Below are 26,957 nucleotides of genomic sequence, written 5' to 3' on the forward strand. Positions count from 1 at the left end.
CAGGCTTTGTGTTTTTACAGTCTTTGACTAAAGGTGTGACTTTAACACTGCCTGACTGCATGCTGTACATAAATTATGATTCTAGATAATACTTCAATCTTAAAAAATACATATAAAAATACTGGTGGTGCTCTAAAGATCAAAATACAGCATAACATTATAGTATATATTCTAGTGAAAAAATACAGGAATATTATGCCCTATGGTCAGAGACAACAAATTAAAAAAGCAAAACATTTTTTAAATAACTTTTTATTAGTTTAGATTTGCTAGAGATAAGCTGCTACGGAAAGCAAAAACATAAACATGATCAATAATAACAGTAATATGATGATACTACATTTGTAATTAAAGAGTTTTGCCGCATAAAGAACTGAAAGCATGAGATCTTATGACAATGGACTGTCTGTGAAAATTGTTATATCTTATATAAATGTATATCTTGTATGAATGTGATGTTCTTCTTTTATATTTTGAGACTCATTGTCAACTAGTGCCACTTAGCCAAACAACTGCCTGTGAGCTCCAGCAGTGAAGTGTCCACAGAAACATTACCCTGACAGTAAATTCCATAACTTTTAAATGTGTTGGGCAATTTTAAGTGCTTTCGAGTTTCCTCTAGTGTGACGCTGTGTTTTATAGTGCCAATACTCTTAAGCTACATTCACATGCCAACAGAAAAGGAACAATAAATACAATGATAAATACAATAAATAACAATTTAATCACTGCTAAAAAACAAACCCTATAGTTATTAAAATGACATAAATGACTAAAAGGAAATCAATTATGTAGCTCTTAGGTGTTACTCTGTAATGCTCCTTATAATATTAGTGGTGTAACATTGTTACCAGTGTTACAGCGTCAAGATTTCTACTCCATCATTACCTGAGTCAGGCCCATATTCACCAGTATACCACTGACTTTGCAGTAATCATTCACCTTTAATAAAATTTTTTGTCATCCTACAGTGAAAGAGGCTGTGCTAGGTTGCATGACTGTGTTTCAAAGGAAGTTTGGTAAATGGAATAGAAGTGGGTGCAACTCTAAAGATGTTGCGTTCCTTATTGCTTGTTTTCTCCTCTAAAAATAAGGTCTAGGCCTCTAATTCAAATGCCATTCCAACCTTGTGACCTCCACTGTTGAAGTTCTTTCCATCAATTAGCGCTGAAAGAGTGAGCTTCACACCTGTGAAGTAACAAGATAATTAGTCGACTGACACGGACACGCTTGAAAAGGACAAAACCAGGAAAATTGAGAGACAATATACCGGGGCGAAGACTCTGAGTGTATCCAACCCCAACCAGACTGGCATTGTTCACTTTGACCTAGAAATAAACCCACATTTGACTGCACTAGAATAACACACTAGATAACCAATCTGCCTCTCATTCTTTACCGTAGCGGCCAATTGTCTGCAGGAGTGGACTCACAGACAGAGACGCATCCTGGTCCAGCTGGTATTTGGCTGCTGCGCCAAAGCGTGTGTTGTTGCTGCCCGCCGTCCAGGCCAAAGTGACTGCTGTCTCCAGCTCGTCATTCACCTTCTGATAAATGGAGCCTCCAAATTCAGTCCCGTCATTCCTGGTCCGCACATGAATGACATTAATGCTGATCAACATCCAATCTGTGAGTCAAAATGCATGACCCGTCCAATAACATTTCTAACTACTACCTGCTGTTTTTACCCAATAAAAACCCGAGTCTTCCTAAATAGTCCCACAAATGTTTAAAGTAATATCCCAACTTGGTTACATTTATATTTTATGCCATTTAGCAGACATTCCTATTCAGAAAATCTTACAATCAGTAGTGACAGGGACAGTCCCCCAGCAGACACTCAGGTTAAATGTCTTGCTCAGGGACACCGCGCTATTAAGTGACATTTGAACCTGTGACTTTGTGCTCTTCAACTTTTCCGAGGTGAGTGTGTTACACCCCAGGCTACCACCATTATTTAATCCAGTTCTAAAAGGAATTTATGGGAAATAAGTCCAGGCAGGTTATACTTACACATGTGTGTGAAGTTGAAAGTCTTCCGCCCTGAAGCCAAGTGCAAAGTTATTTTGCACCAGTTTTGACTTGTTTGTGTCGAAGGCCATTTGGTAGCCTGCTAGCCAGCCCTCGTATCCCAGGACGAGAGCAGAATGGACTATGGGTCCCTCGAAGTCAACGTCACAGCCCAGATTGATGTAGTCACACTTGTATCCAGTCTTCAACTTACCACTCTTCTTTCTATCAGGTTAAAAGGACTCAGAGTTAAAACTGTTTAAAACAAAACCATTAAAAACTACATATAGCTAATTCAAGTGAAATCTACAGCAGTGCAGCAACTTCTGCATTTTGCACCACACATTGCTGCACAGACCATGTTGAAATTACTGGTAATGATGAGCATATACGGTCCAGTCACACAAAGTTTATGGAGTGCGGTCCAGCTTAACAAAACACAACTGCAACATGACTTGAGGAAAACGGCAGCTGTGGAGCTACCAAATACGCTGGCTGGTTCTTATGGCTACACAATTTCATAAATATTTGTTTGTCTTTCTATTTAAAAGAACGTGAAGGGGAGGATAAGTGGATTACTTTAGAATAACAACTTACCCTGTGTTTGGAACGAATGAGGTGTCAAGAGCCACTTTAAAACCCTGAACCAGCTGTGGAAGAGGTAGATGGAAAAACTGTCAGGCAGCCTACTTTGCTGCACTTGCTTAACCCTATGCTGAGAAAACAAAAAGGCAAGGGCTCCTGCACTCCTGTTGAAACCAATGAAACCTTTTTTTCCCCCACAAATTTATTTCTTGTAATCGATCAGCTTTAAAAGGCTAATTATACAGTTGAAATGCCTGTGGCCTTTCGGTATTATATTACTGTTTCTCTGTGTGAATCTAAAAGTATGAAGTATAGGATATCCTTCCTCTGACAACATCAGTTCACTTCAGTGAAAGAAAAGAAGACACCAGTGATGACAGTCATCTGTTGGGCAATAAAGAAACAAGTATGGATGAAAAAGCAAAGCTGGGATTTGCAGCCCCATTGCATCTTAACACTGGCCCAGGAGGGTCTTTTATATGCAATTAGTCAGGATTAATAAGTAAGTAAGCATTTGAAGTGGAAAAAAAGTGAAAATGGAGACATTGTGAAATAATGCAGAAGAGCACACGGTGACGCAACGAAACGGGTCCTCTGCTTTTAAGCCTGCATCACCCTTGGTGAGCAGTGGGCGGCCATGAAAGGCGCCGGGGAGCAGTCTGTGGGCAATGGCAACTTGGCAATCTTCCGATTACAGGTCCGCTTTCTTACGCGCCAGGCCACCACTGCCCCTCACATTTTCTAAACTAGGAAGTAAAAGCTCTGTACACAAATGATAAAACACAATTTATACACACACACACACACACACACACACACAATAGACTCGTACAGAACAGACCTGGTCCTCCACTGAAATCTCTGTGGCTAGGGCGTTATCAGTGTTCCACTTCTGACTGAAGTTCAGGCCCAGATCTTTCAACTTATACTTGGTCTCCAGGTTGCCACTCGCCTTGCCGGTGTCAGTGTTACTGGAACCAGTGGTGTTAAACTCCTGAAGAAGAGTTAAAGATGACCAGACTGAAAGACAGCATTGGAACTGAAAATTTTTAAGTTTACTAGCACTAATCCAACTTCCTGTCAAGAACATTGGACCAATTAGGAAGACGCTACTAAGAAAGAACGAAATAGCCAAAATCCAAAACAGGTAAAACAATGCCAAAGAGGGCCTGACCAGCATGCACAACAGACACAAAGACAGATTCTCCATCTCTAGACAAGCAGATTTCCCGATTAAAAAAAATGACCAGTTTTTCGGTTTTAGGTTACTGTGGGGTGCTCCTCTAAACCACTGACGGTTGAGAATTTTTAAAGGCATTACAACAGAACTGGAAGCTAGGGAGTTTAGAGAAGACATTATCAAAAAAATACAGTTGGAGGTTGGAGAGAACATTAAAAAGTAGAAGATACGCACTACTCCACTCTGTGACTTGGTTTTTAAGTCCAACTTTATGATTCCAAAGCCTAAAAAAAAAAGAAAAAAAAAAAAAAAGAACGTGAGGACATTTGAGGTTGCAGAACATCGCTAATAACAAGTTACATACAGCCCATACACAGCAAACTCACCATAACCCTTGCTAAAAACATCCTTGGCAGCTTTACCCAGTTCGGAATATGGAGGCGGAACTGCCATAGTGCCTGTAATAATGAAAGTGCGTTACTGATGCCTGTTAAAACACACAGCATGCTGTTCATAACTGCACAAGCACAACAGCATATAAATTCACATCCTTCAGTTGTTTACGCAGAAATTATTTTCACACAGGATAATAATTTCAGGATAATAAGACACTTAAAAGGCTGCCAGATCACAGTGCGCTGTCCGCGTTTCTTCATTCACGCCGCAGAAATGTTAAATATCACAGTGCAACTTTTACACGCAGACATAGTCTGAAGACTGAACGCTGCATACATCAGGAGAGCACTGGTGCAAATTAGAGTGCAAATCACCCCAGGCGTCCCACTTATCTCTACAGCTAAAGTCCTGGATTACTGCCTAAGTCACTTTAATTTCCAAAACTGCCTGGCCAAGAGGCCTGTGCATGCTTGTGCGCAGCCACTTGATCTTTTCCACTCTGCTTTTGGAAATGCAAGAAACCTGCAGCAAATTAACTGGGACATTGTAGACCTCCTTGCATCATGATTTGCTGGTTAGGATTCAGAGCACGAGTATGATGTGTACGCAGTGATTAAATACAGGCTTAAATTAATAATCTCCTATACATTTGACAAATCATGTAATCTCTTAATTGCACTGCTCCCTTTCGTGTAGTTTGCACAATTAAATGTCACGTCTTAAATACCACACGTATTCATGCACCCCGGACAGATGCCGCTAGAGATTTAAAAACCTGAGCTCGGATTTAAAATGCATGGTTATTGATAATAAATTGCAACCATTCCTAACTCATATCCAACTCAGTTGCGTGCTTTGGGCCTGCGTCGTCCCGCGGTCCATTCGGTCCGACAAGAGGCCTAGCATTTTAATAACCAATGGCCACTACATGAACACAGTCCGGGTTAAACACACGCAGTCATTAAATTAAACGGCACTGACCGTACCTATATACGCACGATGCATCTTCCCCACAGCGGCTACCGCACCAGCCGGTCCAGGCGACAGCGGGAGGAGCGGATCTGCGCATGCGCCGAGGGATGCGCCTCCGGCCGCGACCTCCCACGTGATCTCGTCTCGGCCTCCACCCTTTCACTTCTCCCTGGGATCCGCTCTCGTTCGGTGTTCTCTTAAGAATGAATGATATAATATGCTTATAATTGCTGTTACTGCTGTTGTGTTTCTTTCTTTGTTTTTATTAACGTCTTATTGCATTGAAAATGGATTACAGAGATTTATTGGACCACTAGGTGTCAGTAATTGATATTTTAGCAAGGTGGAGATTGTCTGGGTACTTATTATTCTGCACAGATGCAATGGTTCTCGGCCTTGGCGATATGAAAAGCTCACAACCTGGATATTTGATATAGAATTTTATTTGATTCTGCCTCTTAGCATTCATGTCAATCGTGTCAAATTGCTCTAGACGAATCACCAGATCAAGAGTCAAATTGCAGTGAATAAAACCATATTTTTTATGTTTAAATCGTTCAACAGTACAAGCTTCACTGGAATGAAACAGGAATGCACTTTTACCAAACATCTACTAATGTTGTTTTCAACAACGTTAGAATTGGTGAACATCTACAGTACAGGTCAAAAGTTTGGACACACCTCATTCAAAGTGTTTTCTTTATTTTCACGACCATTAACATTGGTAGATTCTCACTGAAGGCATCAAAACTATGAATGAACACATGTGGAGTTATGTACTTAACAAAAATAGGTGAAATAACTGAAAACTTGTGTTATATTCTAGTTTCTTCAAAATAGCCACCATTTGCTCTGATTACTGCTTTGCACACTCTTGGCATTCTCACGATGAGCTTCAAGAGCTCGTCACCTGAAATGGTTTTCCAACAGTCTTGAAGGAGTTCCCAGAGGTGTTTAGCACTTGTTGGCCCCTTTGCCTTCACTCTGCGGTCCAGCTCACCCCAAACCATCTCGACTGGGTTCAGGTCCGGTGACTGTGGAGGTCAGGTCTCCACTTTTTGTTAAGTACATAACTCCACATGTGTTCATTCATAGTTTTGATGCCTTCAGTGAGAATCTACCAATGTAAATGGTCATGAAAATAAAGAAAACACTTTGAATGAGGTGTGTCCAAACGTTTGGCCTGTACTGTATGTAAAGATGCACAGAAACGCCCTCTAACCCCTCAAAAATCTGGAAACACCTTCGCGAAATGGCACCAGCGGCGAATAGTCAGTTCGATCCGTCTCACGTGTAAGAGGACGCGGTCTCGCCGAGGCGCCGCCGACTCCCCGTTCCACCTTAAAAAACGCCCCAGTCGCGAACATGGCGCTACGTGGACGGGGGCGGGGCGGGGTGAGGGTCGCCCCGCCCACAGGCATCCGCCGCCGCCCGTCACCCGGGCCGAGGCGGCGGGACCAACTAACAAGCAAACTTTCCGCTGTCACGTCACCGGCGGCCCTCCTCCACACCAATCCGAGGCCCGTCCGATGCGGCCAGCGCGCCCTTCCGAACGCCGCGCATCGCGACGCCCGCAGTAGGCAGCCGGGGGTGGGGGCGACAACCTGCTTGTTTCGCAACGATGCCGGCGGCACCGAGAGCGTTCGTGAGCCCGTTCCACCGACCCCACTGCCTGGTGGCTGCTGCTCCGTCCGAGAAGGCCAAGTTAACGCACCCTGGGAAGGCTATTCTGGCCGGTACGTACTTTCTCTTCACTCTCTGCTGAAAAGTTGCTCTCCTCCACGAACTGTTCTTAACCAAGTTTCAAGTGCAACGCTCACACAACAACAGACGACGTCTACCTGGTACATTCCTCAATCTTGTGTTGCATTTCCCCTTCCTTGTTTTAAATACTCTGCAATCTACTATACCCATGCATTTGTTTGCAAGGGCTTTAACCAAGAAATCTAAATTCAGTTCAGGCCCACGCGCAGGCCTGAGTTGAATGGCGGACCACAGCAATATCCACAGCAAATAGAGTTACGTGTGTTATATCCTTGGCAGGGTTTGCACAGCACTTCACATTGTCCACCTGAGCACAGGCAAGTATACTCTGCTCTGGCATGCAGTTCTGTGGTGTGCTTCTCCACTTCTTCTCCTAACCGTGCAGCAACTTTTGGGCCCAGATGCCCCCGAAGGTGGATGTAAAGAGTTAAAGCGCAGAGATGATCTCTGTGTTTACCGAAGAACTGTGCCATCACGAGGAAATATAATTAATCCGGGGAGGATTAATCAGATCAGGAACTTTTTTTTTTTTTCCATTCATAACTGAGCCAGCGTGACGTAGCTCAGCTCCAGCAAAGGTTCAGCTGACTGGAACTAATTAATTTTATGACTTAATTATGGCACTGCCGTGTAGACTCTTGAGTGCTCCTCCAGTAGCCATATGTGTTTACCATTTAAATGGATTTTAAAGTTTTAGAACCATTGAAAGAGGTTGGTGGCCAAACCGGGGACCATGATGACAACTCGTCATGGTTTTCAGGCCCAGCTTGTTGACTGCATGTGGCCATGATTGTGACATTCTCACTATGGCCAGTTTGACCGGTTTGGTGCGGAATTAGGCAAGCATGAAATTTTATAGAATGTATTAAATTTCTTTGCTTCTTGGCACATAATGCCTTTGGAAAAATGAACTTTGGAGGGGGCTGTTTGCCAGCTTGCATTTCCTTTGTGAGAACACTGGCCTGACCAGCCAGTAACCTTTCAGCCGCTGTGTAGTCAGCAGTAATTTTAATAAAAGGGACCTCTGAGCCATAAATCGGTAGTTTTGGCAGTGCTTATGGCCTAACCATTTCTTACACTGAATAAACAGCGGCAAAAGTTCACATTGGAATTTCCACATTTCTGGTTGAACCAGTTGGTCTGGTTGTCTGAATAGCTTCCATATATTACCTTTTATTATTTGTTTGAATTAGTAGTTTATACTGGGTCATTTTAAGGACCTATTTAAGGATTTGCTATGTCTGTGTTCAGTTTAACAGTGTGTGGCTGTGCCTGTCGTTTTGTAACTAAAAAGCATCTGTGTGCATGTGTGTGCAAGCGTCTAACGGGAATGCAACCCTGCACGCAAAAAATAAAACATCTCAGGAATTTAATACAGCTTTAATTAAACCCTTCATTGTGAGCTGTAGCTCCAAGACACGCCTCTCCAAAGTTGGATCTTGCCCAAGGGGAGTATCCTGTAGGCCGAGCCGCACTCAGAGCAGCAAGCCAATCGTGGGCCTCCATTCTTTGTGCTGTTCAACTGCAGATGTGCACTGGCCACGGATTAAGGTGGCACTGAGGTCTGAGCTCTGGCTATGGACTCAGCTGGCATAGTAAAATAGACCACACATTCAAAAGGTCAAAAATAATACATAATAAATGTTCTCTCTGATATAAATGTACTTTTGTATTTTAGGAGAGTTATTGTGAATAAGTGAATTGATTTTGCTGCCTATTGATTCTGTACACAGTCTCAGTATTCTTTGCAATGTCTGTCTATTTGTGTCTCAGGTGGCATTGCTGGTGGCATTGAGATCTGCATCACATTCCCCACTGAGTATGTCAAGACTCAACTCCAGTTGGATGAAAAAGCAAACCCACCTCGTTACAAGGGAATCGGTTTGTTTGTTTTGGTTATTTCATACACTTAAATGAAAAATGTAAATGTCTTATATGAAATGTAATATTAATAGTGTGACATTTTATCATTAGAATAACATTCTTGCTGTTGTTTCCTGAGACAATAATGTTGATGCGGTTGAAGTGGTGTGAAGCTCTTGCGATATCTTCACAGCCCCCACCCTATCACTATCAGCACTGCCAGAACCTCTGGACTTTGAAAAGCAGACAGACCCTCCACAATAACATGTTTGCTGACTGTTAGTCAGTAACAGTGGTTCAACGGCGGTTCTCTTTAATAACTGAGTCTAGTTGCTCAATGCCTTATTAAGCATTCACCAAGGTGGTGCGAGTTTTGGGCAAATAATTTACCTGCTATCAGTCTCTGCTTTGAATACTTATCATAATTCTTGTCCTGGTTGCCTTGCAGGTAGGGCTGAGCAAAATGTGGCCAATTTTCAGACTACATTAATCTGTTAGACTGACAAATAGCACTGACGTTTAAGTGTATGAAGAAAAAAAAGTTTTAACGATAATGAAAATGTTTGATTTCAATCTAGTAAAATAAATAAATAAAATAAAATACTGCCTGTACCTGACACCGCATCATGCCAACTACATTACAACTACAATGAACTACATTACTTGATAGAAGAACTCTTCGATGATTATTATGAAGAAATTAAGAGGAAAAACAATAATAAGGTTAAGACTTAACATGGACTAATGACTGCTCGCATGCTGATGATATTTGTTTGAAAAATTATGAGTCCTGCCACTTTACCCAATCTTTAAAAGAATTTAGTAACAGTATTTATGAGAGTGCAACTTGAGCTCTTGTTATAAAATCATGACTGACTTTGGTGACTCTGTTGTTCACAGTGGACTGTGTGAAGCAGACCGTTAATAACCATGGGGTACGGGGCCTTTATCGAGGCCTCAGTTCTTTGGTCTATGGCTCTATCCCCAAAGCCGCAGTCAGGTATGTATTTTCCCGTATTAGCTGCTTCACTCCTCTGTTATTGAGGCTGTTGCGCTTCTGTCTGTCTGAGCATTGGCCTCTGTAAAAGGAATCTACTGCAAGGATTTTAAACATTCAGTTTTCGTTCTGTGCAATAATGCCTGTGTTCATAAAATAATATTTCTGCCACAGATTTGGGGTTTTCGAGTTCCTCAGTAATAAGATGCGTGATGAGTCGGGGAAGCTGGACAGCAAACGGGGGCTGCTGTGTGGTCTGGGAGCTGGTGTGGCAGAGGCTGTGGTGGTTGTGTGTCCCATGGAGACGGTTAAGGTCAGTTTAAAGAAAAAAACTGACTAAAATCTTTAATTTGTCTGATACTCTAAAGGATATGATTGAACTGACTGACCTCAGTCATATTGATGCAGGGTGTCATTGTCAAATGTGCATCTTTTATACTGAGTCCGTTGTATAAATGTGGTCAGAATTATGTCTGCTTTCTTTTACAATTTTAGGTTAAGTTCATCCATGATCAGACTTCAGCAAATCCAAAGTACAGAGGCTTTTTCCATGGTGTCAGAGAGATTGTCAGATCTCAAGGTGAGACCTGTACCCTTTCTAGTAAAATTACAGCTGTCAGGAAAAGCAGTGATAAAGCTTTTTAGAGACCAACATAATGAAATGCTCACATTATGCAAGTTTGTAGTTAATCACATCTGTTTGATGTGAACTGTTTCATACATAGAGGGAAAATAAACTCCTTTAGCCAAAATGTTACTGCTACTATTCCAGACCTGGACATAAATATAATTATCTGTTTGTTTTCAGGTCTCAGAGGAACTTATCAGGGACTAACGGCAACTGTACTGAAGCAAGGGTCAAATCAGGCCATCCGTTTCTATGTAATGACTGCTTTAAGGAACTGGTACAAAGGTATTTTGTGTGTGTCCATGTGTGTGCGGTGGGGATTCTCCTGATTGAATATTTAGGATGTCTTAAATGAACAAGCCCCTTTCCTCATGCTGTCTCTGCAGGTGACAATCCAAACAAGACTCTGAACCCCATAGTTACTGGAGTGTTTGGTGCCATAGCAGGAGCAGCCAGTGTGTTTGGAAATACACCTCTTGATGTCATCAAAACGAGAATGCAGGTACACGATCTTGTTGTCATACCATACGTGAGAATACCAGTTCATTGGATATTTTGTTATTTCTGTGCAGGCATTTTTAGACTACGTTTTTACTATGTATGTCATTAACAGGGCCTAGAAGCTCATAAATACAAAAGCACAGTGGACTGTGCCATCAAGATTATGAAGCACGAGGGACCAGCAGCGTAAGTGCCAGTGTGTTATATGCGCATGCATACATACTTATAAATAAGTATCATGTAATCATGTCACTGAACTTTGTTGTAGGTTCTACAAGGGCACTATCCCACGCTTAGGCCGTGTGTGCATGGATGTGGCCATTGTGTTTATAATCTACGAAGAGGTGGTGAAAGTCCTCAACAAGGTGTGGAAAACAGACTGATAAAGGGCTTATGACTGATCAAACACATGAAGCATGGGCTGGTCCTCATGCTATCAGCCTGATTGAAACATTTGGGAAAGTCACAAACCTCAGTCTGATCTCCTTTAATAACCATTAACTCATGTGCTACCATTAGTAAATTAGCAAAATGTGTTTCTTGGATAATGTGATGAACTACTTGAAAACAACAAAATGTAGGGGATGCAGTTTTCTACCAGAGCTTATGGTAAAGAAGACCATACATATATTTCACTTCAAAGGTATACAATTTAATTTTAGTTTAGTATTGCTTGCATAACCCAGGGGAAATATCTTTAAATATAAATTTTTATTGTTGTTGTCAGAAGCAAAAAGTATGTTTTTTTTTTTAATGGTTTAACCCAAATATAGTCTTTTATCTATGTGGCCATATGTTGGTGAAGGTGAATCCGAATACAAAGTATAACTCAACAGTATGTGTGCAATTTTAAGAGCTTCTTGCAATAATTCCGCATGGTTATACCAGTAACTTATGTTGAATACTAAACAAATATATATAAATGAACATTCCCTTAATGAATGAATGCATGGTTGAACTGTCTGCATATATGCACACATTCAATTTAAAATTAGCAGTATATTTTGCCTGGGTATTTATATTACTTTAACAGCCTTGCCGCTGTTTACTTTATGTTTACATGTCTATGTTGTGCCTCAACTGACATTTCTAGCGGGGATTCAGAGTCAACTCATTGTTGTCTTATATGTTTTCAATGCATGAAGTTCTGTAAAATCAATATGTGATTATGCAACCCATAAACCCTAGCAATTCATCATTTAGAACATTTGATGAAACAAAATCTAATTCAAATTAAGAGGTTTCAAAGCAAGTCTAAAAATGTTGAGACATCTGTTTTTTTATGAACTTTAATACTGGCCTATATTTTCCATGTCGTAACTGCCCTTCAGTCCAACCAGTATTTGATTCTTGATTTAGTGATGGATGCTTTAAGTGCTACAGTATTCAATTATTGTCATGTTTTAATCAGTAGGTCAACTGTTAAATGTGGCATGGATTGTTTAATTTATGATGTGGATCTTTTCATTTATGACAGCTTAAATGCCTTAATTATATTGAGTTATTTTAATTGTTGCCTTAATTAGGAAATACATCAGCACATTCCTCCTACCTCAGGAAGCCCATTAGAGGCATGCAAACTTCCATCTGTATGTCATGATCAAGCATACAGTGTTTGAATACATTTGTGCCAAATAAATAACCATAACAGTAGAATTAACTGTATGGGATACATGAGAATTCTGATAGTTGTCAGAAATCAAGTGATTTAGTTTTAGTTAATATTAGCTATTATGGATGGATCAGATAGGTGCAAAGTGTACTTATTTTGGGTGGTCATTGTGCACTTTGAACTGATTTCCTGGTACATTTTGCTGGATAATTGCAACTCTGTTAACTGCAACGTGCGTGATTACAAGTCTCTGTTCAGGTGACTTCATGCCAACAAGGACTTTATGGAAATTCACAGGCACCTACATTTCTAAGCCAAAGCAAATCATTATTCACCAGTTTCACCTACTTAATACTACTACTTTTGCCATTAGCCCATTGATGACCTCTGGATATGTGGAGATTTCTGTTCTCTGCAAGATTTAAATGATCAATTAACACACATTTCAGCATTTATGTAGTATCTGTTAAGATATTTCATTATGTCTAGGCTTATTTTATTAACAAGGAAATGCTTGCATTATTTAGTAATGTGTTTTCATTTTTTGTTTCTCCTGGGCTGTGCGTGTTTGGTCTTGATTTTGGGTTCGTGGAATAATCACACTATCTTGAACAACAATAGGCTACTCATAACTTCTGTTAGTGGCTTACACAGTTCCTCAGTGTTAATGTGTGTTTTGCTCTACAGTGTCTTTAGGCAGGTCATGTGCAACCTACCCTAAATGAATGTTATAGATTATTACACATATCACTGAAATGTTTGGGTTCTAAAAAAGTAAAAAACTTTCTTTAACAATTACTTTTTTTTTTACAACTGATAAGAACCTTAATGTGATGGGATATAATGATAACACAATAAAACAAACACAGGCACATAGATACATATATAGTGAAATGCATATTAAAAGAAGGATGCATGCATATGTTTTCATTCTTGACTACAGCGCTATAACTTGATTATGTAATGTGCCTTCTGAACATTTTTATTCTAATGGAAATAAATGGGTGATATCAAACAATCGAGTGACTGCTTAATTATTTTCCTGTTGCAGGCATTTAGTACACCTCTCAGTTTTTTTGTTGTAATGTTATTTTCACAGTCGTAGATTAAACGATTCGCGTTTTACGTAGCACTGTTCGCTTCTGTTTGTGCCCTCTGCCTCGCCGTAGCCGTCGTTTGTCCTCCTGCTCGAGTTCTGCCCGCCTGTGACCCCCGTCGACGGAGACATGTCGGCGAAAGGATGCGGGGCGAGGGGGTTTTATTTTAACACCGTTCTCTCTCTGGCCCGCTCCCTCGCAGCTCATAGACCAGCCCCGGCTGACAAGGTGAGCGTTAGTCTGACATTCGTCCAACGTTGGCGTGTAACCCATTCAGCGGCCCGGCGCGGCGGCTGAGGCTTTGGGGAGCGGATTCACGTTTAAACCAGGCAGCTATCGTGACAGGACGGAGATAAAGCGGCAGCAGTGGATTTCGGTCTTTTCCGAGTGAAAGCTCTTCTGCTGGCGTGAAGGTTGTGGGTATTTCGTGCACGGGCACAGTTACCAACATGGCCGAAGGGCTTGGGTTTATTTTACCTAGCGCTCGACTCGGGCCACGGTGCCCACTTTTCTACAGCAGCCTTCACGTTTTCCCTTTAAAACGAAATAAACTCGTGTTTCACTGCAGCGGTTGGTTTGTTTGAATCGTCCGTATTGTTTACAGGTGACCGACCAATCAGCACACGGCAATTATTGTAAAGGCGCTTTCCACTTTCCAATTTTACCTTGAACAGTCAGGTAGACTGTCCCATGATCCCATTGTCGTGCTCGGTACCATTTTTACGTCCATTCTTGATTCTAAAATGTATGGGGAAACAGCTCGGTTCCTCTTTTTTTTTTTTTTTTTTTTTTTTTTTTATGGGTTTTCCTGGCAACGCCTGTTCCTGCGAGCTGCTGTTAGCATCTTCTCGTGCTGGAAGCGAAGTGTCTCAGATCTCAGTGAATCACAGCACATGGTGACACAATGAAATGTGTCCTCTGCATTTAACCATCACCCTTGATGAGCAGTGGGCAACTTTGCTCAGTGGCACCTTGGCGGTTCAGGATTCGAACCGGCAACCTTGCGATTACGGGGCCGCTGTCCCTGCTGTTGGTTGAAAGGGGGCCGTATCTTATTATTTTTTATTAATAACAGCTCTGGCTCTATTAGAGTGTCCAGCAAATGTCAGTGTCACAGACTACATCGGTCGCAGGTTGTGTCCCTGAGCATGTCCTTATAGATGCGTGCACTTCCACAAATCGATATGATGCTGTTAGTGGTGAGTGGCCACGCAGTGGAGAAACCCGAGGCTCTGTTTGCAAATCTGTCTGATTGACCCCTTCTTGTCATCATCACTTTGAACTCATCCAGCAACATTCAGCTCAATCACTCTGTTCTGGTTTGAACTGATAAGCCTCTCTGTCAAATATCGATTCCTAATCAGGCGGGTTTCGGGGACACATTCTGACATTGTGTTTTCAAAATACAATTCAAATAAAGACTGTAAAGATGGAATCAGGATGACTTTCACAATTTGTTCTTAACCTGTTCAGTCAGTCCTGGCTATTTCAGCTTTTCCTTATGTTTTTAGTGTGAGGCTTTCTACCTTTGGTTTTGTTGTTGGCTCTGTGTGGGACTGCATGAGACCCATTTTGTTTATTACAGTGACCTTGTTTTGCAGGAGCTGCAGGATTTGAGTCACAGAAAATGCTGACAGAGGCAGAGCAGATGTTCGGAAAACTCATTGCATGAATGGATTCTATATGGGTGCAGGTTTATGGCCTCTGCTCTCAATAAGACAATAATCAAGGAGGATCCGGTTTCCAGCACCCAGTCCTGTCCTCCAAGGACCAGGTTTCCCTCCTTTGCTCACCGTACCCCTATACTGGAACAAAATAAAAAGTGGAAAAAAAGTGAAACCAGAACTAGAATCAAGAGAAATAATGTTTTCTATATCGTCCTTACACATGAAAACTCCAATCTAGTCCATTAACGTTGAAATCAAAAGTATTTTCTAATACAAATACCTGTATTTGTCCAGTCTTACAGACATGTATGTCAGCTATTATAAACAGAAGACTCTTGGTATCTGATGCTTTGCTCCATTGGGCTCAGATGTCTGATTGTCAACTCTAAAGAAATGAATTTGGACCTAGCTGAGTGTTGACTGTGGAGTGGATCACTTCTCATGCTTGCCTTTCAATGCGTGCCCGACCACTCCACAATCACTTGCCCCCTTAGGCTTAAATAAATCTGAGACAGTTTTTGGTCAGGCACCTACACAGGTCTTCCGAAAAGCTGGGGTCTGTTACCAGTATAAAAACAGTGATTGATAGGAAAATCTTATTGAAAGGAAAATACTGTGAAGAGTTTTAAATGATTCCTGGGTGCTGCGGAGGGGGCGGAGCTAAATGGCACTGACTTAATGTATAAGTTGATAAAAGTGATTTGTTATGAACTGTTTAGATAAATGGTTCGGTCCAGGGCTGTAAAGACTAAAGTCAGAAAAGCGTTGATTGGAGATTTGAGAGAGGTTAGACTTACTGTTTATTTATTTTTTCAAATGTTTTTGTTGGAAGATCATTTAATATAGTAAAGTGAGGTGATTGTCATTGTGTGTCCTCTGCTTTTAACCAGCACCCTTGGGGATGGTGCTTTGCTCAGTGGTGCCTTGGCTTCCCTGCCACCCTCACCGCTCAACTGTATTCACCCATTACAGAGTGGACGCTCTGGGTTTCTTCTCTCTTAGGGCGTGGCTCTTTTTGTACACCCGAACTTGTCTTTTGCAAGATGACATTCCTGTGATTTTTATATTGTGCAGCCCTGAAAATGTAATTAATTCATGAAATTGATCAGTTTAGCACTTTAGCACTGCACACTATTATACAAGGCCAGTTTGATCACTTCCTTTATTGGCCTAACCTGGTGATCTGAAATGCCATGCCACTTTTGCTCTAACTAGGTAAGTACCTTTGTGACTCCGGCTCGTGCCTTTCATACTTTCCAAAGTTGTTTAGAGGTTTTTCTCAGACTTTCTGGATCTGTGTAAGCCACCGAATGTGGTAGGTCTGGCAATGTTCACATGAAGGCTGTTGAATGCATTGACCCATCACGTGCGATCAGTTTCACAGTTACATGCCGTGGTCTGCTCATGCTGTGGGTTGAGCAAATGGATTTCACTTCTCACCAAATGTCCTCAATTACTTATTCTGAAATGTTCTCACGCGTGATTTAGAGCTGACTGACCAGCAGAGAAACCACTTAATCATCCAGTCTCATATATTTTATAATGAGGCTGCCAGATTGGACTTAGATGGGAATTTTAATGTTGTATTTACATGTCTTAAAATTTTCTCAGTTCAGTAAGGGGTTTGTCATTTCAGGTCCAGAAGTTACAATGCATGTGTCCTGTTGACTTTCGTGGGGTTTTCCAACTGGATGAAAGAAGAAGAGATGCTGTCATTGCTCTTGGGATCTTCCTGGTGGAGTCTGGCCTGCAGGTACTCACTAACTCAGAAATTTTGCAATTAGGCCTAGAAGAGAACTTGCTCATCCCTGTTTGTTTTTCAGCACAAAGATGTAATTGTTCCATACCTGTTGGGTCTCCTGAAAGCATTGCCAAAAGTGCAATGGATAGAGGAAAGTTCCGAAAAGAAGGGGAAGGGTAAGACATTTTAGATTTTTCCCCCTTTCAATAGAACTGTATAATTAAATCAAAATGTACTTTTAGATTCTGGGTTTAGTGGGGCTGGGCAGGTGGCACTATGTTAGCAACATTGATTGATTGTGTTTAGCAGACTGGGATAAAAGTACAGGCTAGTGGTCAAATGGTAGTTACACGTTTGTGTTATCAGATTGGGCTGGAGGGGTCATGTTAACAGGACTGGATTAATTGGATTAGATGATGTCTGACTTAACCACTTCTTTTACACACTTTCTTAAGTAGAAACCCTGCCTGTGGCAGAGAATTTTTGCTTCTGCCTGGTAACTCTGCTGTCAGATGTCGCCCAACAAGATGAACTTCTCCGAAGCCAGGTCAGTTAACAATTTTCATTTTCAAATCCCCCCAAAATCACATTATGTTGGTTTGTAGACTCAGTCTTCTTTGGTTCCAGGTTCTGGAGGCACTCATAAACCTCATGCAAATTCTCCTGGAGACATGTCAGAATCCTCAGAACCATGATAAAGGTTTGTTTTATAATGACTGAAAGGATTACAATTTTTGTATTTCATAATAATTAATTATTGCATTTATGTGAAATTCATCTAAAATTTGAACTGAAGTTTAGAATTTAAAAAATATGTGGAAAATAGGTGCCTAGTTTCTGTAATTGAGCAGAGAACTTGGTAGACCTGTAATGTCTACTAATGTCTAATGTCTTTCCCAGAGTACCTCTGTAAACACACAGTGCCCTGCTTATTGGGCGTGGTGCGAGCGTTCGGCCGCTACAGCAACACTGATGAGCCGTTGTTGGCCAAGCTGTTTCCCCGTACCTCAGCACAGCCTTTGACTGTCACTGAAGAAGCAGAAATTACGCGCCGGCGATCCTTCAATGACTTTCGGCCCATATTGCCCACCTCCCTGCTCACTGTCTGCCAGAGTGATGTCATGCGTCGAAAAACCAGCAGTGCATCAAGCATCTCCCAGCAGGTATGGTAGGGCCTGTCCGAGGTTCACCACCAGATGGCAGCAGTGGCAGCAGTGGCAGCATCAAGTATGACATCAATATGACCAAATTAAAGTGGTCATGCATGTTTTGAATTTGTGTGTGTGTGTGTGTGTGTGTGTGTGTGTGTGTGTGTGTGTACACACATTTTTTATTCACTTACTTTTTTAGGCCAGTCCAGAACGTGGTGGATTGCCTCCAAGTTCTCCCGCTGAGCCCTCAGCTCAGTATTTTGAAGGTAGCATCAACATAACAATACAGTACAAAACGCATATTTTATTTATTTCAGGTCCAGTCACAGGCTGACCCTCTGTGCTCTCACCAGGTTCATATTTGCCTGACAGCAACACGCTGGATCCCAACTGCTACTTTTCCACTATCAGCTCCAGCTTTTCAATGTCTCCACTCTTTACCGGGGGGAGCAGCCAGCAGTTCTCTATGCCCCTGGACACCTTGCGCCAGCTTCTCACCATGGTAGAACAGTTTGTAGCAGAGTCCTTTCTGAAGACCCTGGATGTAACCGCTGTGGAGGTTACAGAGGTATTTCGGATCTTCATGCAGTTAGTGGCCTTCATATATGCTGCTTTCAGCCTTTACTCTGTCAAAAGTAAGAGTAATGTAGACATTTTTTACTTGTCCCTTGTCTTTCAGAATAACCCAACCCTTCATCTGCACTACAAAACATTTAGTGACCCTATTTATGTAGCCGTTTTCAAAATGCTGAGGGATACTCTGTATTATCTGAAAGGTAAATGTTTCCTTGCTCATTAAGTGTGGATGGTGTTTATGGCACACTTTAATGTTGGTGTGTTATTCAGTGCTTTTACACTCAATATGTATACATATTTTTTATATATCTGTCAGACCTACCCACGTCATTTGTGAAGGAGGTGCATGATTTTGTCCTGGAGCAGTTTAGCAGCAGCCAATCAGAGCTGCAAAGGATCCTTCATGATGCTGAGTTCCTCCACAGTGAGCTCAGCCCCCTTAAACTCCGTTGCCAGGCCAATGCAGCCTGCGTTGATCTCATGGTGTGGGCTGTCACTGAGGAGCAGGGTGGGGCACAATCCTACTATACATTTTCAAAAACAATTATCCAATTGTAATGTTTCTAAAAGTTTTAGATAAGGAACAATGGACGTTCTGTATTTTAATTTTTTACTCTCTAGGAGCTGAGAACCTGTGCACTAAACTATCTGAGAAGCTTCAATCCAAAACATCCAGCAAAGTCATCATTGCCCATATGCCTCTTCTCATATGTTGCCTACAGGTAAAAACTATGAGCTAAATGTGAAATGAAACTGTATTTGGTCAGTTCAGATTGAAATTGCTAGATTAATCTGCTTTCTTAGTTTCTGCACAGCATTAGCCCTGATACATGCCCTGGATGATGTGTTGTGCTTTCCCTGCCAGAATGATCACCTCTTTTGTCTGTTGACTAGGGTTTGGGCCGTCTGTGTGAGCGATTTCCTGTAGTGGCCCATTCTGTTACAGCTTCTCTCAGAGAGTTCCTGGTGGTTCCTTCCCCAGTCCTGGTGAAACTGTACAAGTACCACAGTCAGTACAGTACAGGTGTGTACAGTACAAGTATCTTCCTCCAAAAGTTCTAATAGACTATAGTTTTTAACAACATGTCAGTATTACTGACTGAAAGAAGGGAATGGAAAACTCAAAAATGTTAAACACTCAAGTAAACAACATTTCTATTCTCTCAATTTCAAAGGAACTGGAGACATTAAAATCCATGTGACCAATGAGCATTCCCAGTCCACTTTTAATGTTCACTCCAACAAGAAAAGTCAACCCTCCATGTATGAGCAGCTTCGTGATATATCCATAGACAATATTTGCAGGTACAGAAGGTTTTTATGATTAGTAAACATTTGAATTGTTTTAATGTTGGTGTTGGTATTTTTATTTGACAAGAACAACCTTATTTTAGGTGTCTGAAAGCTGGCTTGACAATGGACCCTGTTATAGTTGAGGCTTTTCTGGCCAGTCTTTCCAATCGCTTGTATATCTCCCAAGAAAATGAGAAGTAAGCTGAACACCTTCATGTAATTTTCACTGTTATTTACCTTACAATTTTTTTTCCAAGTGAAATTAGAATGTTTTAGTCTCTGTGCTGTCTGAAAATCAGTCATAAGTTGCGACGCCATGACTCTAGGCAATTATTATAATGCTGATAATGTTCTAAATATAAACTGCCAGCAATTCAGTGTTTATTTTGTTTATTATTATTTTATTTTAAGGGATGCCCACCTGATCCCAGACCACACCATCCGAGCACTGGGCCACATCGCTGTGGCCCTGAGGGAGTCGCCACGTGTGATGGAACCCATTCTCCAGATCCTGCAGCAGAAATTCTGTCAGCCACCTTCGCAGCTAGACGTGCTTATCATCGACCAACTAGGCTGCATGGTCATCACCGGCAATGTATGGAAAAGCATTGTAAAATTATAAACGCTAAATTAAGTGTTGTGTTGATGGTTTCAAGTATATTTCTCAGGGATAGATGTAAGATGTAGCATAATAAACCACTTATCACATGACTTGCACTGCCCTTCCAAAACAAAGTTGTGCACTCTTATGTCCTAAGAGTTGTATGAACGATTTTGTGTTGATGATAGTCAAAATTCTGCATAAAGTTTTCTTCAGCACATCTCAAATATTCTCAGTGGGGTTAAGGTTAGGACGCTGTGGTGGTTAATTTATGTGTGAAAATTATGTATCATGCTTCCGGAAACATTTTTTCACAATTTGAGCTAAATGAATCCTGGCATTGTCATCTTGAAATATGCCTGTGTCACCAGGAAAGAAAGGAGCTATTGATGGAAAAATCATTCAGTAAATTTTGGTTAGTCGGCTGACTTAATTTTTATTGGCACATAATGTTACTGCTCCAAGACCCTAGCAATTGAAGAAAGTGCAGATAATGACACTGACTTCACTGGTTTGTAAAGCAGGGACAATGCATGATTGGCTTCATGCAGTTCACTTCTTACCCTGATTCTTTAATCACTCTGGAACAGGGTAAATCTGGACACGTTTTCCACTGTTTAGTGCTTGTGCAGCCTAGCAACTTGAAACATTTTAATTAGTGTCTTTTTTTGTCTGTTGTCTACTTTCTTATTGCAACACAGCCACTGAGCAAAGCACCGTCCCCACACGCTGCTCCCTGTCATGGCTGCCCACTGCTCACCCAGGGTGATGGATTAAAAGCAGAGGGGATATTTCGTTGTGTGCACCATGTGCTGTGCTGCAGTGTTTCACAATGACAATCGCTTCACAAAAAAACTGTCCATTTTCTTTGCTTTGGCTTCACTAAATGTCTAGATCTATTCTGCACTGAGATCATTGTTCTCCACTATCCATCCAAGTTTTAATAATCAATTGGACCGTTCTTAACACCTTTTTAGTAATGTTCTCCCTAGCTGCACAAAGTCACAGGTTCAAACCCCACTTGGTACCATTGTGTCCATGAGAAAGACACTGAGCGTCTCCAGGGGGACTGTCCCTATAACTAGTGACAGTAAGCCACTCTGGATAAGGACGTCTGATTGCATAATGTAAATGTTATTCATAGGCCAATAATATCAATGATAGTATGGATGTGGGAATCTCTATTTACTGCATCATTAAAAAGAGACATGTTGCTAGCTGAATCTTTTGAATCACTCCTGTAATTAACCGATCAAATGCTCTTGAGTTTTTGCTCTTTAAAATCTAATTTTGGACAGTGTAAATAGTCCTATTGTAAAATTAGTTTGGGTGTTTTACATTAGGAGCTATCTCCATTAGTGATGATTTGCAATTATTCAGTGCTGCTGGATTCTGGATTTTACCGAAAAGTGAAATGTAATAGTCTTTCTCCTCACATTAGCAATACATCTACCAGGAAGTGTGGAACCTGTTTCAGCAGATAAGTGTGAAGGCCAGCTCCATGGTTTACTCTACCAAAGACTACAAGGACCACGGTTACAGGTGCCCTATATTTCCAATGTTAATATCTGTTTAGTAAAGCTATATTTAAAAAGTTGTCATACAAATGTGTATTATGTTAGATATAGTGTTAGATATTAAGAAGCTTTAGCTTCTAATAACATTTTGACTGGATGGTTCACACTACTGTAGTAAAAGCCACATGTTAACTCAGACAGTTATAATTTGTTCTTATACACATTCTTTTTGGTACCATCACTGGAGTCTTCAGGACTCTGGTACTAGACTGTAAATTAAATTGCCCCAAGTTTTGACCCATGTTCTGTATTTGGACAGGCACTGTTCTCTGGCTGTAATCAATGCTCTGGCCAACATTGCAGCCAACATGCAGTCAGAGCAGATGGTAGATGAGCTGCTGGTCAACCTGCTTGAGCTGTTTGTGCAGTTGGGACTAGAAGGCAAAAGAGCCAGTGAGCGAGCCAGTGAGAAGGGTCCTGCCTTGAAGGTACCAGCACAATAAAGCACTCTCATTAGTCCAAGCAAATGTTTGACTTCTGAAAGGGTTTGGGTATGTGGTGAGATGTGAGTTTTGTGTATGAACATTTATTTTGAAGAAAATGAATGATATGACACTAACCGCGCTTCTTATGACTTCTAAAGGCTTCCAGCAGTGCTGGGAATCTTGGCGTCCTTATTCCTGTCATTGCTGTGGTAAAAAAAGACTCCTGTTCTGACAATGTGCATTTTAAGAGCATTTTAAATTAATCAAAAAGGCTGGTCTGCATTCCCAGTTAACATGCTATGCTTCTTCCACCAGCTGACCAAACGGCTGCTTCCCATCAAAGAAGCAAAGCCCAGACTGCAGAAACTCTTTCGAGATTTTTGGCTCTATTCTGTGGTGATGGGGTTTGCTGTGGAGGGTTCTGGTGAGCATTAAAAAAAAAGTAAACCAGTGTGTATTTCATGGGCTCTGGTGTTTTAATTATTGTCATATATCTAATTTCTATTTATATCTATTTCTGAAAATACATCAAAGGAGAATGGAGCATTCAGACCTAAGGCCTTGAGTTTCTAATCTTGTGATGTGTGTGCAGGACTGTGGCCAGAGGAGTGGTATGAGGGTGTCTGTGAAATTGCAACCAAGTCGCCTCTGCTCACGTTCCCCAGCGGCGAGCCACTGCGCTCTGAGCTACAGTATAATTCTGCCCTGAAGAATGACACTGTCACTCCGGTAGGCATGCAGTGCCAGTGAAGATTTTTGAATGACCTTTATCCTGTTTTGATCCTTTGGTCGTGCGTTGTCCTCATTACTCCCAGGCTGAACTCAATGATTTACGGAGCACCATTGTAAACCTGCTGGACCCTCCTCCTGATGTGGCTGCCCTCATCAATAAGCTGGACTTTGCCATGTCCACCTACCTGCTGTCTGTCTACCGTTTGGAGTACATGAGGTGTGGGACTTGTTGTCTTTGAATGATTCACAAAAGCGATGCACATAATTATTGCCTGATTGGATAATGATTTTTTTTTTTTTTTGCCATAATCAGGCCAAATCTGTAAGGATGATGGCAGTGTGTGTGCTTTCTTCTCTGATAATTGATAGCACTGTGTTTCATGCACTCGGGAAACAAATCAAAACATCAGTTTTTCTTTTTCTCAGGATGCTACGCTCCCAGGACTCCGATCGTTTCCAGGTCATGTTTCGGTACTTTGAGGATCGAGCCATACAGAAGGACAAATCAGGTATGTCATTTGGTTTAACCAAAAAGCATCACACATCATAAGTTGAACCTCTAATGATAATTGTTGTATTTGCTTGTGGCCAAGTCAGTGTGCTGTTTGGAGTATCAGCGGAATAATAATGTTTTAAACCATGCTACAGGAATGATGCAGTGTGTGATTGCGGTCGGAGATAAGGTGTTTGAGGTCTTCCTACAGATGATGGCTGAAAAGGCGAGTTCGGTTTATGCCTGGTGATTTTAATAAGACGTTTGCTTGTTTAGGCTTTTGTTGTGACGCCTCTTTTCCTTTCAGGCCAAAACCAAAGCCCACGAGGAAGAGCTAGAACGCCACGCCCAGTTTCTACTCGTAAACTTTAACCACATACATAAGAGGATCCGCAGGGTCGCCGACAAATTCCTCTCTGCCCTAGCTGAAACGTGAGCAGTCATTCCGGGCGTATTTGCTACTTTTAGGCCATGATGCTTTTTTCTGTGAAATATTCAGAAAAGATTTCTCATGTTCTGAAGCACCTGACTTTGAAACTATTTTTGTTTCTTGACCTGACAGTTTCCCTCACCTGCTGTGGAGCGGCCGGGTGCTGAGAACGCTGCTGGATATTTTGCAGACATTGTCTCTGTCGCTCAGTGCGGTGTGTTGTTTTTTTCCACTCTTCACAGCACATCTGTATATATTTTAAGAAATGTGATAAAATATTGTTCTTCCATGTCCACATTGTTATTTGCACTATTACGAGTTATAATTTGCTATTGGCCCTGTTTGTATTGTTTGTTTACAGGACATTCACAAGGATCAGCCATATTATGACATTCAAGACACCCCACACCGCATCACTGTGCCAGACACATATGAGGCTAGGGAGGTAATTCTCTGTACTTTCTAAAAAAAAAAAAAACAGATTCACAGACATTTGTCATTTTAATTGCTTAATTTCTTTTTTCACTCTCTCTTTTGGGCTGTAGAGTATTGTGAAGGACTTTGCTGCACGGTGCGGGGAGATCTTGAAAGAAGCCATGAAATGGGCTCCATCAGTCACCAAATCTCATTTGCAGGTTTGACCAGTTGAAATCCAATGTCTGCTCAGGGTTGCAGTAGCTAGTTTTTTGATTCAGATGTACTGACCCCTCATAAAATTTGAGTGGTCTCCTGCTCTTAATGCGCTAAGAAGCGTGTCCTGTGTTTCTTAAATTCTGCAGGAATACCTGAACAAGCATCAAAACTGGGTGTCAGGACTGTCTCAGCACACCGGACTCGCTATGGCAACGGAGAGCATCCTGCACTTTGCGGGGTACAATCGACAGAGCACCACTCTTGGGGTGAGATCTGCTTTTTGCATAATTGTTTTTTATTCTCTATGTTCATACAACCAGCAATGTATTTACAATACAGTTACTCTTACACAGAGGGGGAGGGCTTGTTCAGGAGTGGCAGTAGCCTCCAATGAGAGTTGTGAGAATCAAGTATAAGTGCAGATTAGTAATGATGATAACTCTGAATTCCAGACAACGCAGCTTACAGAACGGCCAGCCTGTGTGAAAAAAGATTATTCGAACTTCATGGCCTCGCTGAACCTCAGAAATCGCTATGCTGGTGAGGTAAGTGTGGTATTGTATCTAGTCTGTTCAGTATCAGAATCAGAGTAGTGTTTATTGGCCAAGCATGTTAGCGCACACACAAAGAAATGTGGTTCTGGTCGTTGGTGTCTCTCAAGCAACACAGTACAATACAATCACCAGTAGTATTGCAGTATTAAACATCAACTAGAGAGCTAATAAAATAGCCTTTTCCCCAAGAATTGGTGTTAGAAAAAAAAAATAGATAAACACTGAAGGGAGTGGGGCAATGTAAGGAAACGGAACCATAATCAGAAGGTTGCTGGAAGCGCGATGTGCCACTGAGTACCGTCCTCACGCTCTGCACCCCAGGCGCCTTTCATGGCTGCCCTTCTTACCAAGGATGAAGGATTAAAAGCAGAGGACACATTTCATTGTGTCACAGTGTCCTGTACTGCAGTGTTTTCACAATGACAATCACTTCACTTTCACATTTCACTTTTGGGTAGTGGTAATGTCCAAATGATTTATACAGTTGTACAGGTTAGAGCTTTTGTAATAATGAGGTTCAGTATTGAGGAGTATGTTTTGCGTGAAGGTTGCAGGGATGATCAGCTTTGCTGAGGCCACCCATAGCACGTCTGATCTGAACCGGCTGATGATGATGCAGATGAAGAATGCCCTGGATGGGGGACAGCCAGAGGCCTTCACGGAGGCCATGTTTAAACTGACTGCCCTGCTCATCAGCTCTAAAGGCATGGAGTTCCACTGAGAACACACCAACCATTCACTCCCACTTTGACCAGAGGGTCTGGAGCCCATGGTGACCTTAAACCACATGACTGGTTCATTAAAAACTCCTTAATGAGTTAGTAATCATGTGCCTAAACTAGTGATTGCTAAATGCTTTTTGAATAACCCCTGAGTCACCTTAGGTTTATGTTAAATAATGACAGTTTTAAGTCAGTTTTAAACTTATATTGTTTATATGTATTTGTACTTATTACTCTTTTGATTGCTCTTTTCTCCTTATTCTCCTTACTAAATCTTGGCCATAGTGCATGTTGGGTGATTTTCATTGGCAATAATTATAGATGTATCTGTGTGACCCTCCTCAGAGTGTGACCCTCAGCTGCTACACCACCTGTGCTGGTCTCCTTTAAAGATGTTCACAGAGCATGGCATGGAGACAGCCATCGCCTGTTGGGAATGGCTGCTGGCTGCCCGAACGGGACTGGAGGTTCCGGTATGGTCCCATTCCTGTGCTGTATATATTGCTCTTGTTATCTAACCCAGTTTGTGACGTGATGCACTACCAGTCAAAAGATTGGATGCACCTACACATTTAGTGATTTTGCATTTTTTTACATTGTAGACCCAAACTGAACACGCAGGGCTATGAAAATACACGAGAGAAATACACGCTATGAAAATGCAAAAAGTTGAACTTTTCAGGCTCTCCAAAGCAGGGGGCTTTTGCTGTGATGACAGCATTTAACACTCTTGGCTTCTCTCCACTACCTTAAGTAA

At 41.5% G+C, this 26,957-nt stretch overlaps 3 protein-coding genes across 6 annotated transcripts in view; 2 read left to right on the plus strand and 1 right to left on the minus strand.

Moving 5' to 3' along the window:
* Nucleotides 1–236: 236 nt before the first annotated feature.
* Nucleotides 237–5,271, minus strand: LOC114790094 (voltage-dependent anion-selective channel protein 2). Its single transcript, XM_028979822.1, has 9 exons — nucleotides 5,158–5,271; nucleotides 4,162–4,233; nucleotides 4,010–4,059; nucleotides 3,437–3,589; nucleotides 2,608–2,660; nucleotides 2,014–2,235; nucleotides 1,434–1,584; nucleotides 1,271–1,328; nucleotides 237–1,188 (listed from the first exon to the last, which is right to left on the minus strand). Exons 1-9 carry the CDS (start codon nucleotides 5,174–5,176, stop codon nucleotides 1,097–1,099), a joined length of 870 nt encoding a protein of 289 aa, XP_028835655.1. The 5' UTR covers nucleotides 5,177–5,271; the 3' UTR covers nucleotides 237–1,096.
* A 1,310-nt stretch (nucleotides 5,272–6,581) lies between these two features.
* slc25a1b (slc25a1 solute carrier family 25 member 1b) lies at nucleotides 6,582–13,523 on the plus strand. Its single transcript, XM_028980001.1, has 9 exons — nucleotides 6,582–6,879; nucleotides 8,681–8,788; nucleotides 9,671–9,770; nucleotides 9,942–10,080; nucleotides 10,263–10,347; nucleotides 10,576–10,680; nucleotides 10,782–10,897; nucleotides 11,009–11,082; nucleotides 11,165–13,523. Exons 1-9 carry the CDS (start codon nucleotides 6,765–6,767, stop codon nucleotides 11,277–11,279), a joined length of 957 nt encoding a protein of 318 aa, XP_028835834.1. The 5' UTR covers nucleotides 6,582–6,764; the 3' UTR covers nucleotides 11,280–13,523.
* Nucleotides 13,524–13,675: 152 nt separating this feature from the next.
* pi4kaa (phosphatidylinositol 4-kinase, catalytic, alpha a) overlaps nucleotides 13,676–26,957 on the plus strand; it is a 25,343-nt gene continuing 12,061 nt past the window's right edge. For 2 of the 4 annotated variants that reach the window (XM_028979891.1, XM_028979893.1), the window contains exons 1-31: nucleotides 13,676–13,833; nucleotides 16,909–17,025; nucleotides 17,096–17,189; nucleotides 17,469–17,560; nucleotides 17,641–17,713; nucleotides 17,914–18,176; nucleotides 18,364–18,430; nucleotides 18,518–18,732; nucleotides 18,844–18,940; nucleotides 19,057–19,248; nucleotides 19,362–19,462; nucleotides 19,635–19,764; nucleotides 19,916–20,045; nucleotides 20,135–20,230; nucleotides 20,445–20,628; nucleotides 22,076–22,176; nucleotides 22,471–22,639; nucleotides 22,795–22,845; nucleotides 22,952–23,060; nucleotides 23,229–23,365; nucleotides 23,452–23,585; nucleotides 23,795–23,877; nucleotides 24,017–24,087; nucleotides 24,169–24,293; nucleotides 24,424–24,505; nucleotides 24,653–24,736; nucleotides 24,837–24,926; nucleotides 25,071–25,190; nucleotides 25,377–25,469; nucleotides 26,026–26,182; nucleotides 26,546–26,673. In XM_028979891.1, the coding sequence (XP_028835724.1) occupies nucleotides 13,735–13,833; nucleotides 16,909–17,025; nucleotides 17,096–17,189; nucleotides 17,469–17,560; nucleotides 17,641–17,713; nucleotides 17,914–18,176; nucleotides 18,364–18,430; nucleotides 18,518–18,732; nucleotides 18,844–18,940; nucleotides 19,057–19,248; nucleotides 19,362–19,462; nucleotides 19,635–19,764; nucleotides 19,916–20,045; nucleotides 20,135–20,230; nucleotides 20,445–20,628; nucleotides 22,076–22,176; nucleotides 22,471–22,639; nucleotides 22,795–22,845; nucleotides 22,952–23,060; nucleotides 23,229–23,365; nucleotides 23,452–23,585; nucleotides 23,795–23,877; nucleotides 24,017–24,087; nucleotides 24,169–24,293; nucleotides 24,424–24,505; nucleotides 24,653–24,736; nucleotides 24,837–24,926; nucleotides 25,071–25,190; nucleotides 25,377–25,469; nucleotides 26,026–26,182; nucleotides 26,546–26,673 (3,684 nt within the window). In that variant the 5' untranslated portion in view covers nucleotides 13,676–13,734. The remainder of the gene's footprint in view (nucleotides 13,834–16,908; nucleotides 17,026–17,095; nucleotides 17,190–17,468; nucleotides 17,561–17,640; nucleotides 17,714–17,913; nucleotides 18,177–18,363; nucleotides 18,431–18,517; nucleotides 18,733–18,843; nucleotides 18,941–19,056; nucleotides 19,249–19,361; nucleotides 19,463–19,634; nucleotides 19,765–19,915; nucleotides 20,046–20,134; nucleotides 20,231–20,444; nucleotides 20,629–22,075; nucleotides 22,177–22,470; nucleotides 22,640–22,794; nucleotides 22,846–22,951; nucleotides 23,061–23,228; nucleotides 23,366–23,451; nucleotides 23,586–23,794; nucleotides 23,878–24,016; nucleotides 24,088–24,168; nucleotides 24,294–24,423; nucleotides 24,506–24,652; nucleotides 24,737–24,836; nucleotides 24,927–25,070; nucleotides 25,191–25,376; nucleotides 25,470–26,025; nucleotides 26,183–26,545; nucleotides 26,674–26,957) is intronic. The other 2 variants (XM_028979892.1, XM_028979894.1) reach the window with 1 other exon arrangement.

This window comes from Denticeps clupeoides, chromosome 5 (assembly GCF_900700375.1).
Source record: "Denticeps clupeoides chromosome 5, fDenClu1.1, whole genome shotgun sequence".
Taxonomy (NCBI): Eukaryota; Metazoa; Chordata; class Actinopteri; order Clupeiformes; family Denticipitidae; genus Denticeps; species Denticeps clupeoides.

Coding starts and splice junctions, on each gene's coding strand:
- LOC114790094 (XM_028979822.1), bottom strand. Junction 2,236..2,607: donor TCATTCGTTCCAAACACAGG/GTAAGTTGTTAT, acceptor TTAACCTGATAG/AAAGAAGAGTGGTAAGTTGA. Junction 1,585..2,013: donor TTTCAACTTCACACACATGT/GTAAGTATAACC, acceptor TGTGCGGACCAG/GAATGACGGGACTGAATTTG.
- slc25a1b (XM_028980001.1), top strand. CDS start 6,765: ATGCCGGCGGCACCGAGAGCGTTCGTGAGCCCGTTCCACCGACCCCAC. Junction 10,348..10,575: donor AGAGATTGTCAGATCTCAAG/GTGAGACCTGTA, acceptor GTTTGTTTTCAG/GTCTCAGAGGAACTTATCAG. Junction 11,083..11,164: donor AAGCACGAGGGACCAGCAGC/GTAAGTGCCAGT, acceptor ACTTTGTTGTAG/GTTCTACAAGGGCACTATCC.